Source organism: Pygoscelis adeliae, unplaced genomic scaffold (assembly GCF_000699105.1).
Source record: "Pygoscelis adeliae isolate BGI_AS28 unplaced genomic scaffold, ASM69910v1 Scaffold77, whole genome shotgun sequence".
Taxonomy (NCBI): domain Eukaryota; kingdom Metazoa; phylum Chordata; class Aves; order Sphenisciformes; family Spheniscidae; genus Pygoscelis; species Pygoscelis adeliae.
The window spans coordinates 290048-303951 of NW_008825216.1; the positions used below are offsets into that span (position 1 = coordinate 290048).

The 13904-nt window shown below is 36.7% G+C and overlaps 1 protein-coding gene across 4 annotated transcripts in view; it reads left to right on the plus strand.

Annotated features, from left to right (window-relative positions):
• Positions 1–13904, plus strand: part of RGS7 (regulator of G-protein signaling 7) — a 264344-nt gene that overhangs the window by 103244 nt on the left and 147196 nt on the right. For all 4 annotated transcript variants that reach the window (XM_009329150.1, XM_009329151.1, XM_009329152.1 and 1 more), the window contains exon 2: positions 13076–13172. In XM_009329150.1, coding sequence (XP_009327425.1) covers positions 13076–13172 — 97 coding nt within the window. The remainder of the gene's footprint in view (positions 1–13075; positions 13173–13904) is intronic.

A 13904-nucleotide genomic window follows, 5' to 3' on the forward strand; every position in this document is an offset into this window, starting at 1 on the left:
AGTCTGTGTGTGTGTGTGCATGAGGTAACTACGTATGATGGAATTAGGTGCTCTAATGGAGTTTGACGGACTGGCGCTACTGCACTTTATCAGAGATTCCTTTTAAGAAAGCTCCTGGAAAAGCCTGCTTTGATAAAAGAGTATGGCTAACTTAGCTTTCATTTTTAAGCAAGGAACTTTCATTTTTGTTTTGTCTATTCATTGTGTAGAATCAAAAACCCTTATCAAAATTCGTACTATTTTCTTCCAAATAACTGCTAAAGGAAGCAATGGGGTACATTCTGTTAATCAAGTTACTTTTGCTATGATTTTAGTAAGTTTTAGGAGAATTCCAGGATTTTGTGAACACCATATAAACATTTACTCTGTCTTAGGAAAATAGGATTTTAAACTCATCTTAGAATCAGGCTGATATAGCTAGAATCCTATACTGGAATGTTGAGAAATTATAAATCAAATGGTGGCAGTTTTGACATTCTTTGCAAAATAGCTTTCATTTTTTTAATTACCCTTTTATTTAATTATACTCTTCAGTAATAGATGACAGAAATACCTTTTTTCAAATGAAGTTGTTTGACTTGACAGATTTGTTTTCATAATTTTATTTCATAGCAAATACTCACATTTTGGTGGTTTTTTTCCATTCAAATTAAAATACATTTCAAAACTGTAAAACCCATGGCAAAAAGGAGCTTTTACCTTCCACATAGATTCCTCCCAATATTTTATTCAAAAAATGCCTGTAGAACTTCTTTTTTTATTACTCCTTGCTGAACAAGAGCACCTGTGACCTGATCTTGTCACGTTCTGATGAGAAGCTTGACTAATTTGTATAGTTAATGAGAGATGAAAAAATGTTGCTTGACATGGAGAAATACCTCATTTTGTCACTGAAGGGCAGGCTATTATTTGTATACTTTGTTTGTCTTACATAAACCTATAGTTTGCACTACAGTTCCCGAATCGCTACTAGCAAGAGCTATATTAGGTAGGTTTGCTTTTTAGCATAAAAATTTCTAGTGTGTGTGTGATGTTCTCAAAAGTAGTAAAAAGATGAACAGGCCTGGGACTTCTACTGGTTCAAAGGAGATGATGATAAGATTTTTAGAGGTGGGGAAACACTGGTGTTATTGGAATGCTGGTAGCTAAATTTTTATGGAAAATGGTTTAAATGCTCTGTTTCATTTATTTCAGTATTCTTCGTGATTTTTTTTTTGCATATAGAATGTACCATTATTGTCTTTTCTGTGGACTTTATCTGTTCTTTTCCTGTATTGTTCATTTGGCAGATCAGTACTTCAGTAATTCATTTTTCCTTTCTTTTACGTTGTTCTTAAAGTGAAAATGGGTGAATTAGACATGCTTTAAGAACCAACACAGCCAGAACATCCACAACTGTGTAATTTCTGTCTATTCAGATTAGGTAAAATAAAATATTTGTTTTCAAATAAGTTGTGTAACAGAGGGTGAACAGACTACTGTGAAACCAATCCATCTGTCATATAATGCTACATTACCATATGACATCACCAGCCAATTTTTTGTACAATGTCAAATATAATTGATACTGAGAGCTTACCATACTGTAATACAATTATTAAGAACAACTTTTTCACAAGAGCGTAATTTAAAAGTCACTGGTAAAAATCTGTTTTGATGGTAGCAGTTGTATTTTTGTATTTAATGGAGTTTAATGCCTCAGAGCAATTTAAAGGACCAAGAGAGCTAGAATTTTAGTTTTTATACGGTATCTCAGTTCCCTAGATGCTGAAATATTAGCAGAAGACCAGCTTGCCTCCTTCAGTCTTCCCCTGCCACAGGGCAGAAAGCAATGCAGAAATCACCAAACTACTTAAGCTTTGTCTTGTCCATATGTTGTTGAAGCACTGGAAGGGGTTGCCCGGGGAGGTGGTGGGTGCCCCATCCCTGGAAACATTCAAGGTCAGGTTGGACGGGGCTCTGAGCAACCTGATTTAGTTGAAGATGTCATTCTATGATTCTATGCCTGGAAACATTCAAGGTCAGGTTGGACGGGGCTCTGAGCAACCTGATTTAGTTGAAGATGTCCCTGCTTATTGCAGGGGCATTGGACTAGATGACCCTTAAAGGTCCCTTCCAACCCAAACTATTCTATGATTCTATGATTCTATGATATGTGTTCCTCCTTGCAGTTTCATTGTGAATGGAGAAGTAAACCTGTGCTTTGATCAGCTTCCTCATCAGCTATTGTCCAGAGCAGGTTAGAGAACCTCGAAATATACGCAGGTTCATTTTCTAAATTTGTATTCCATTTTCATATCATTGTTTACCCCAAAATGTTATTTCTGTCAATGTAATTTTAAACATTTCTTGTAATTACTTCTTCCCTCTTCAGCATTTGAAGGATAATGATAGTGCATTTTTTTAAAAGGTCTCCTCCTTGCTTGGCAATAGCTGCTTCTAAAATGATCTGATGCTGTGGTGTGGCTTTGCAATGTCTGGGATCATCTGACAAGTGAGAAAAAGAGATTCCAACCAGACAAATTTAGATTTAAAACTATTAGTAACAGATGACGTAAGAAAGCTGTACCAATTTAGAAAACATCTGTTTTTGTGGACTTTAGAATTAAATGACAATATTTTGGATTAAATGTAAGTATTCTCCTGAGGAATGTCACTTTTTTTAGGTAGATGAATATATTGTGACTCTGCTGTATCCTATAGCTAATATTTTCGTGAGTGTTTTTTGTGAAGGCAAAATGCGCCATTAGCTACCTTTCACTTTTGTATCTGTGTTAGCTATGTATAAGCTTAGTCCTTTGTTTTGCATCTCCTACAAAAGTGCGTGCTTGTGTTTTCTTTAAAATCTTAACCTGTATACTGACCAGGGTACCAGAATCTGTTCTGTTTTTTTTCTGTTGAATCTTGACATTTTGCTTTTGTTCCTTCTTGGAAAAAAATTCAAACCTTTTGAACATTTTTCTAATATTGTTTTGAAAAGTCCATTTTGGATCTCAGAGGTCAGTTTTCCAGTTGAACTTGTCTGTTTCTGAAATATACAGGAGACCCCATTTTTAATGTCAGGACCATCATATCACAAATGATCAGTACAGCTCAGGAAAAATCTTGGCTTTGAAAGACCGTATTTTAAAAACAGGTATTTTGCCTAAGAAACATTATTTCTATCTCTGGTAGCACAGTTTAGAAGCTCAAATCATGGCTTGACAAATTAATAAATATTATTTATAGTTTCAGCTGCTTTAAAAAAAATATATTTTATTCCAAATGAAGTATTCTTACAGAAATCCCTCTACTAATATAAATACTCTTTCACCAAGACCTCCTTCATCAAGCTGTGTTTCCTTCTCAAGTACCCATAGTGGTGCTTCCTTTTCCTCTGTCATTCTAACCAATGTTTCACACCTGTGATGGAAATAATGATTTTACTGGAAAGCAGGGATACAATTTCCAAAATTACCATTGACTTCAGTGGTTTTGAAATTTCACCATCCGGATGTGTTTTTTAACTCCTTTAGATAAGCTTTCTCTGGTTTGGTTGTGCAACACTAGCGTTCAAGGTTTGAGAAAGTTGTATTTCTAATTAATTCTAATTAATAATTTCTAAGTTCCAAGAAAAACAGATAAATAAACTGAAATGCTTTTCTTTATCGATCTGTAATTTAAACATGAAAACCATTCATTTAAAGTGGTAACTTTTGCATGAGTGCATAATTTTTATATTTTCTGTGTCTGATTGTGATATTTCCTAAATATAGAAAATGCTTCTTGGCTTGGAAAGGCCAGAGTAAAAATAATTTATGAAGTATTAATATTATGAAACAATTTTAAAGAATATTTGAATTATTTTTGAAGTGGTTAATTTAAAAAATACAACTTTTGTCCTTACTTAATAAGGTTTTTTGTTGTTTGAAATAATTGCATTTTCATGAAGGCCAGGGAGCTGGAATTGCCACCTACCCGATTTTTCGTATAGTTAGCATACTGTTTTCTATAACCTTTTCTTGATTCCAAAGCTGAATCAGTATGATATGTTACCCCAAAGTTATATGGTTTTTCTGTAATACCAGTTGAGTAGCTTTTAGAAACTACTTCAGTCTGCTGTTCACTGTCCAGCCATATAGCATTAGTATACATGCAGTGAACTGGATGTATGTCCTATATATTTAGATGTAGGACTCTTAGGTGAGACAAAAATTAATCTAATTGAAAAAAATGGAAGTAATAGCCCATGCTGTGTCATGGGTTTGTTGACATAGTTCTGACATGCTGAATTCTTCAAAAAATATACTGACAGAAGCAAACTTGCACTATTTTTGTGAATTAGAAAAAAGAATCACTTTTTTTTGTGAAACGCAGTATTAATTAAATGTTTTCAGTTCAACTTATCAAAAGAAGGCACAGTAAGAAATAAATCTGGTGAAAGTGTAGAGTGGTGGTGGAAATGGAAGGTTACTGGGAGATCTCCAGTTTACCCAGTGTATGAGGCAGAGAAAAAAGTCAAAATGTGTGACATGTTGGTGCATCAAACCACTACCGCAACATTAGCAGACCTTGGGAGAAAAGAGAATAACTTATTGGCATCAATCACTATCTACAGAATGTACTGTATGGTATCTTCAAGATTTTCCATTCAATATTGTACAGTTTTATGTGATGGGGATTAACCTTTGTCCGTTTTTTATCTAGGGTTCACTGACAGTTGCAGCTTCCAAACAGGCCACACGATTACAGGTTAATCACTGGAGTTCAAAGTATGCTTTTAAGTTATCCTTCTTCCAAAAAGTCTTTAAAAGGGGTCAACTACGTTCTGTTTCAGCAGACCATTTATTTTATTTTTTTTCAGCATTTTTAATTCTGAAACTGTATTTCTTCCTTAGATACTCTCTTCCAAACAAAATGTTGTAAAGTAACTTTGTAGAAAATTCTTTGCTATGCAGTAGTTATTAATATCTGAGCTCCAAGTAACTTAACTGATTTTGCATATTCCATGTGATTTCAGTAAACTTTACATGAAGATTGTGCTTTTTTCCCCTTTGAGAGAACATATCTAAGAAAGGATTTATTTTCATCAAATTCATTATTAGATAGTTCAGCACTATTGAAAGGTGAATACTGCTTATTTTATAGTAGCCTAGCTGTGTCTCTGTAGGTGTGTGTTCATTCATTGTCCCTAGGACTCTCTGCTTCTCCGGGTATTGATATCCAAAATTTGTTATAACTGCTTAAAATGGGCAAGGCACAGGAATGAAAAACAAAAGAACTACTTGTATGATTTGTAATAAACTATAAGCACTTTTAAAATGAAATGCTGGTTTTCTTGATTAAGCATTTTAGAAGCATAACACAAGAACATGCTTAAAATTATCGTTCCAAAAGCACAGTTCTAAATCAGCAAAGTGTGCAGAGGTTATCGTATTGATGCAAGTTCAGTGGTGAACATGCAGTGTTGATAGCAGGGACAAGCCCAGTGGGACTGTTCATCTAATTAGAAAAATTACATGCAATGCTTGTAATTTGCGTGGCTTAGAGAAGAGTGGCTGGAAAGCTGCCTGTCGGAAAAGGACCTGGGGGTGCTGGTCAACAGCCAGCTGAACACGAGCCGGCAGTGTGCCCAGGTGGCTAAGAAGGCCAAAGGCATCCTGGCCTGTATCAGAAATAGTGTGGCCAGCAGGAGTAGGGAAGTGATCGTGCCCCTGTACTCGGCCCTGGTGAGGCCGCACCTCGAATACTGTGTTCAGTTTTGGGCCCCTCACTACAAGAAGGACATTGAGGTGCTGGAGCGTGTCCAGAGAAGGGCAACGAAGCTGGTGAAGGGTCTGGAGAACAAGTCTTATGAGGAGCGGCTGAGGGAACTGGGGTTGTTTAGCCTGGAGAAAAGGAGGCTGAGGGGAGACCTCATTGCTCTCTACAACTACCTAAAAGGAGCTTGTAGCGAGGTGGGTGTTGGTATCTTCTCCCAAGTAACTAGTGATAGGACAAGAGGAATTGGCCTCAAGTTGCACCAGGGGAGATTTAGATTGGTGATTAGGAAAAATTTCTTCACTGAAAGGGTTGTCAAGCATTGGAAGAGGCTGGCCCGGGGAGGGGGGGGGGGACCAACCCTGGGGGGATTTTAAAAACGGGAGGAGCGGCTGAGGGAGCTGGGGTTGTTTAGCCTGGAGAAAAGGAGGCTGAGGGGAGACCTCATCGCTCTCTACAAGCCCCTGAAAGGAGGCTGTAGCGAGGTGGGGGTCGGTCTCTTCTCCCAGGTTAACAAATGATAGGACGAGAGGAAAAGGCCTCAAGTTGCTCCAGGGGAGGTTTAGATTGGATATTAGGAAAAATTTCTTCACCGAAAGGGTTGTCAAGCATTGGAACAGGCTGCCCAGGGAAGTGGTTGAGTCACCATCCCTAGATGTGGTGCTTCGGGACATGGTTTAGTGGTGGACTTGGCAGTGCTAGGTTAAGGGTTGGACTTGATGATCTTAACGGTCTTTTCCAACCTAAACTATTCTATGATTCTATGATAAAAACTCAGGTCTCAATAATAATTGCACAGAACTGGCATCGATTTTCAAATAAATTCAAAATAACCTAAATTATTCTTAACAAATGGCAAAAGCTTGCTCTGCACTCTAATGTAAGCACAGTCTGCTAGTATATATAGTACTGGTTGTTTTACAAATTTTTACAACCAATTTGGAACACTACCTACTTGCTGTATCTGACACAGTATGGATAAATAGGGCAAATAAATCTGAATCTTAATTAGAAATTAACAAATTGATAATTACAAATGCAGTCATAAGAGTGAGGCTAGATAATGCTTCAATACAGAGTTTTGTGCTACATATGAAGCCAGCACATCTTTGGCTCTCCACAAGTATTCTGTTTGAGGACAGAATATGAACTATTTGCTCACACCAGTGACTTTGTACAGCAGAAGGAAAGGAAAACGAGGCAGAGGTGTCAGCATCATAGGTAAATGTAGTAAGCAGGCTCTTCAAACTATCTCCATTGCATCCATTTAATATGATTAGAAACTGGTTGATTTGTCATTTGATTTTATGGTGTCAAATAGTTACTTCATCAAATAGAGGTTCTGAAAAGGATAAGACCAGTCATTCTTGTATTCTTTTCATTGAGTAAGTTATTCTCTAATTTAATGTTCATCAGAGAGTACTTGGGGCAGTTCCCTGCATTGGTAGACCGGAGAAGCAATATTGCTGGCTTAGAGCAACTCCTGACTGACTGCTTTTTTTTGAGCAAGCTCAGATAGTTCATGCATGACTGTCATTAATAGTTTGGTTAATCTTGCATGTTTTAAGCCATCTTTCAGCGTTGTACTTCAGTCAAAAATCTAAATGTACTTTTATGGACTTGTGAATGTTTTAAACTTTGTTTTCATCCCAAGTAGACATGAAGAGTTGAAATAACCCAGTTCTGCATTAAATGGAAAATGCTAAAATCTTTGATACAGAGATGTCAAACCATCTCATTTCTACACACTTGATTTAGAAAAAGAGTTGTCAGCACTCCTGACCTGAGATGATTTGCTTTAGTTTGGTGAGCAACACTGAAATATTTTATCTGGCAATCAGTTTGCCTGTATCTGTGCTTGTCAGTGCAGGCTCCCGGGATTTGTAGTTCCTGTATTTTGTGCTCTTTTATTCTCTGTGATGCAGCTTGACTAGCTGAACTAAGCCCGTGGTTCACTGAATTGGGCAGCTCTCAGGTGGCACTGTGATGATTCAATTAAAGAAGGATATTGCAGTGATTGTTGGCATGCGTAGCCCAGGCAAAGAGCAGCTCGCATGGGAAGACAGAGAGTCTGAGGCTCCTAAAGTGTAACTCTGATGGGGTAGTTTAGCCATTCATGTAAATATACTGATTTTTTGCCTCAGTGAACCACAGCAAAATACTTTCTTACAAATTTTCTGCATCCTGCAATTGCAGACTTTTTAACTGATGGAGGTCTTAACAGAAAATTTGTAGTATAACTGGCAGTGTGTGAGACAGAGCATATGTAGTACAATGGAGTTTCAAGAAAGGAGTACTGCTGAAAGCAAGAGCAGTTACAGGTAATTTATTATCAATATAATACTAACAAGATGAGAATATACCTGTCTATCCATCCTGTATAGTTAGCATGTGTTGGAAGACCAAAAAAATGGCCATTACCTTGTAAGGAATCTTGCAACTTTCTCCTACCCTGCTGGTTTTGTTCATCCCATGTTGCTTCATGTACGTCTCTGCATGGGGGGCTGGCTAAGGAAAGCCTTCTTCAGCCTGCTGGCCAGCTGCACTAATGACCTCAGGCTCTGTAACTTGTTTAAGTAGGGAGGGGAAAAATGTCTAGGGAAACTTGTTGCGTAGTGTAAGAAATTGTTACATATTGTAACTTGTTGTACTTTGTTAACAATTTTGGATGACGTTTGTAGTTAGTTCCACTGAGTTATTCCATCCCTGCATTTGGGTAAAATGAAGAAGAAAGATTTTAGCAAAATTAACAAAGCTGTAGTGTGGGTGGACACCAGTACACTCAACATAAGAGCAATCCCCTGTTCTGAGGTACGATAAGTGAGTTCAAAATTATGCTTAGTTTCATTCTAGTATTCCTGGGTATACTTTTCATTCCCTGGCACTGAAATTTGTTTTAGTAACAAATCGAATTGAGATATCTGTAAGTGTGTAAGTAGGTCAAGACTTCAAGCTTTTACCATGTATCTCTTGAACTTTAGTTAGTTCCAGACCGTTGCTTTCTTTTTCTAGTCTTGGAATCCTTGTATCTAGTGACCATCTTTATGTGGAGTTGGTTTAGGCTTGCTTTTAAGGGAAGAAAAAGCTCTTGTCCTGCACTGACAAACTTTTTTATCTTTGACTTCTGTTGTCTCTAAATTAATTAAAAAACCCCACTTAAGAAGCAGTGATGATGAATTACGATGCAAGGGGATTATTTTTGCAAGGTGTGTGGATGATTAGCAGTGAAATTCCTATTTAGATTTAGAAATCTAAAGATCGGGGTCTTCCCAAACCACATGGCACTGAAATCTAAGGAACCATAAAAATCGTGCTCGTAGGAGTTGTATTTATTTCACCTAGCTGTAAATAGCTGAAGGATACTAGTCCTGGTTTGTTGTCAAGACTTCCACTGTCAATAACGCAGAAAGACAGATACCTTTGGGTAGTGACTGATGGTTAAAGATAGAAGAGGTGAATTGTACCCCATATAGCAGAAACCTCTCACAATCGTGTCAAAGAAGAGAAGCCTAATAAGCATAGTCCTTCAATGGACTTTTAGCAATACACAAGACTGAGAACCATCACCTTCACTTCCCATTTGATAACTTTTAATCTCTCTTCCCCATGGCCAGATACTACTGACTCTGTGGGTTTGTTAGTTCTCTGTGGGTAAGTCACGCATGTCTCCATGCCTAGCTCCTAGTTTGGAGCGGAGTCAGTGGTCATTATTAGGCAAAGGCTCCTGTAACCTGTAGCCTTTCTATTACAGGATATCGCTATCTTCTTTCTTTTTGCTTCATATAAGATGCATTGTCACTGTTGTCATAGAGTTAGTCTTTGAAATAGATTTCACAGAGTCCTTACATGTCAAGACGAAGACTGCAAATTATCTTCACAAGGAAATGAGTGAAGTTTTAAATATTAATATTTTAAGTTTGGTCTGAGTTGCCTATGCATCAGAAGGTTAGTGAGTTTTTGTCAGGGTTAGAATTGTCTCACTGGTAAACAAATGGCACATTTTTTGAAGTATACATTTGTTTAGAAATGCTCCTGTAGAATCCTTGCTGCACTGTGAACTTCCTTCTAGCTATGCTTTCCCTGTTAATTGTGTACAATGATGACTGAAAAGCTAAAAGATGTGCTTATACAACTTCCTTTTCTCAAGCACATTGAGCTTCATTTCCAGAGTGATCAGGAGGCAGTTGTTATTTGTGGATTTGTTTTCTTTGAGTTCTTTGAGAAGGCTTAGGGCTAAAAAGGATCCCATTGCATGATCAGAGCCAGTCGGATTTAGCCAGGTAAGAACATAAGAAAAGAACTGTGAAAGCCTAATTCTGAGGTGAAGTGAAGGAGCCTATATTTCACTTCTGAGCGTCGGGTCAGGTGACTCAGAAGCAAACAATGATACATCAGGAAGGAAAATTATTATATCAGGCAGCAGCTTGTGTTTCCCAGATTAGGATTCTTGAGCAAAATTAGCTGAAGATTTTCTTTCGTCATTCTAATTAAACTATTCTGCTCTTTTCATTGTCTTAGGTCATTGCTGGTGAATGACAGAGAAGTGCCTTGAGTGCTGCTTCCCAAATATAATTAAATGAGATGTTTTTTGGTGGAAGAGGTTATATATTTGCTGAATTTAAAGCAGCTAAAACAGAAATAGGGACTACGTATATTGAAAGTTAAACTGTGCACCTGTGTATGTTGGATTAGATGGTTTTGAATCTTCAATTGAAGCATTTTTGTTTTAAAATTTGCCCTTCGTTTTCTTGAGTTCTTACGTATAACATTTAAGATGACCACAAAACACAAGTGACCTTTTAGATTTCTGTGCAAAAAGGGACAAGACAAATAAGAATTTTGTAGTCTAACAGATAACATACAGAATCCCAGGTCAACTGTAACTGATTAGGAGTCTGCTGTTGTGTTGTATCTTGTTTTAGAACAGTCTCACTCACTTAGGCAGTAATTTTTGTCCACTGAATTAACCAGGCCGTTCACAATGATGCTGTCTGGAGTGTGAGCTGCCTTTTGCACAGAGGGTGTTCGCTCCCAACAAGGAACAATAATCTGAGCTAGATGTGCAGGGGAAGTTGTAATTTTGCAGTGCAGATATCCTAGAGCTCACTTTGCTAATCAAAACCAGAGAACTCTCCCAGTGCCTATCAGAGTTAGGTTTTATACAGTTTAGATTAAATCTTGTCCATGAAGCAAGCTTAGGAAAGCATATGTGAATGTCAGTTAACAATTTATTCCATATACCCTCAGAAGACTGATTACTGACAGCACTAGGAATGCTAGGCATTAAACGTTTGCACTCTTGTGTGTTCCTGAGAAAGAGGTAACTGCATATCACCGCCTGTAATATTATGTTCCAGGATCGTGTCCTACATTTGTAGTAATCCTTATTATAATGCAAATATACCTTTATCATATTGCCTTCTAAACTTTGTCCCAGTGTAACATAGAGTATTATTCGTTCTGCAGTTCTAGCAGTACTCTTATAAGCTTACAGTGCATGTATGGAATTTATCATCAAATTTACTTCTGTTCATTTCCATAGAAGACCATGCACCTACGGTTATAATTTACTTTATTGTTTAAAGCAAAGGTATTCACTTGAATTTGAGCAACTTCTTATTCATTTAAGGGCTCCATAAGACAGTTTACCAACTGAATTTAGAAGGGGTTGAAACAAGCCTTCACTTATATGGATAATAAACGTATGGGCAGATTCCATTTCATAGACAACAGTTTGTCTGCTTGACAATTTCTTCAGAACATCATTAATAGCCCTTTCTATTTAAATAATTCAATTCCGTGTCAGATGAAAGTCATTACAATGAACATCGGTTCTTTTCTTCTGTTACATTTGTACCTTCCTTAATTCTGAACAATAGACTCGGCCTTCCACAGCTTGCTAACAATATCTACTTCTTGTGTGTACTTTCTGTTTTGGACTATGCCACTGGATTTGTGTTCCTTGGGTTATGTATGATCCATAAGTACATGGAGCATGTGGACCTCCAGACACTCCCTGTATAAACAGGTTTTTCATGAGCAGTTGAACTAATTGATTTTGTTTTCGGTTTTGGTATGGATTTTTGTTCTTTTTCCCTACGTACACCACTGGTGACCCCAGCTCCCTTTCCCGGCTCTGTACAACTCCCCCATTGGGCCAATTAATGCACAGCTGCAACTAATGCTAATTTGCTGTTTGCTGATTTGGGTCATCTGACTTCTGTGGAAAAAAAGTGTATAACAGAATTTTGTCTGTTTGTCTCTTTTCTCAACACAACCCAGCCACAAACTTTTAATGAATTCTTTGGGAACCTATTGGGGGGACAGAGGTGAGATAGAAATTTTTTTTAAGATTTGACTAATAAAATAATATAAAATGCTCTGTCACACAGAGTTTTTCATATGGAGTATGTTGGTGACTTAAGGAAAAAGGAAGGATAGTTGTAATTCATTTTATCACATTATCATTGAATATTTTGAGAAGTTAGATATTCAGAGAAAGAAAGATGGAAGTTATCTAATATGTAAACTTCAATTACAAAATGTGCAAGAATAAAACCTGGCATTGTCAGCCAATGACTCTATCTAAATATTCTTTGAGTTTTCCAGTAAAAGGTCTTGCTGTTCATAGTTCACATGAAAGCGAACCTTTGGGTTGGGCATAATTAATAAAATGTACAGGCCAAATTAGCCTAAAAAATTGAGTTGGAAAAAATGAGCTAATGTAAAAATATAAAAAACATACAGCAAAGTGATTTTAAACATTTTTATACCCACTCCATTACCTAAAAAAATTCTTATGTTTCTGGCTCTGCTGTCTCCAGGGATGCAAAACTGCATCCTGTGGTATTTTTTTTCCTCTTCTCAAAAGAAAAAAAGGAATTTTTGCTTTGAACTTAAAAGCTCTATTTTTGTTTCAAACAGCCTTTTTGAGAACTGTATCAGTACTCTAGAAGGCTGTATGAGTCTATTTTGCTTTTATATGTGGTACAATACCAGTAATACAATCAAAACATGAAATTCTATATCCAACAATGGATAAATGGTTTTTAACTACTTTACTTTAACTAAATCTCTTTTTTCTGCTTTGGTATTTCTTTCTCAAGAGAATTTGAGCACATACATTTTTTTACGATTGTCCATGAATAAATTACTTGTAGTTTCTTAGCCTGTTCAATAAAAATACAGAATATAAATTTTAAGTTAAAAAAGAAATAGGAAGAGTGGATCTGTCACTCTGAGAGATTGGTCTAGGATTTCTTGGAGAATTTATTTTAGGAAATAATTCTGGATTTCTTTATTCTTTCTTTATTTTATTTTTTTTCTCTGTGTTCAGATGGAAGACGTCATAGCCCGCATGCAAGATGAGAAAAATGGGATTCCTATTCGTACAGTCAAAAGTTTTCTTTCCAAGATCCCAAGTGTCTTTTCAGGTAAGAGTCAAAGTGAATTTCATACTATTTAAAGTTTGCACTCTACCTTATGTAAGGGGATGCTCAAATGGAAAACGCTTTTAACTGAGTGCTATGGGGAATTCACAAGTCATCTGGTCTGGAGGAGACATTGACTATCCTTTGAATACTTTAATTATAGAAATTTTTAACGTTTCTCTCACATTGGAGTGGGCTTACACAGAGATGTTTTTGTCCTGTAAATTAAGTGAAAAGAATACTTAATTTACTACAAAAAGTCAATTATCTGAAGATGGCAATATTTTTATTGCAGAGTTTCTGCATTTCAGATCTGTTTTTTAGCCTGTTTTCATGGCAGGTATGAGTTTAGTGTATAGGCCAGTACATGAAGATAAGAACTGCCACAGCAGCAGCACAAAAGGAACATCATCGCTGCACTCTCCAACTGATACCGAATTGTGGCTGTAGACATTTAATACAGCATTTATCATCTGCTTGTGTAGCTGGCTGCCTGTGCCCAAGAAGCTAAGACTGAGATGTCTGTGGTGATTTGCAAGACAGCTGTAAACTTTATAGCTAATCCAAGTCAGTATTGTCATATGGACAAAAATCTGTCCATTTATTAATTAACTAGTATAATATATTTATTCATTTACATACATACTTTTATATCAATTTATGCATTTATATATGTGGATATGTATCTTTTTGTGCTACCGATGAATATGGAGTTCCTTTGAAACAGATGCTATT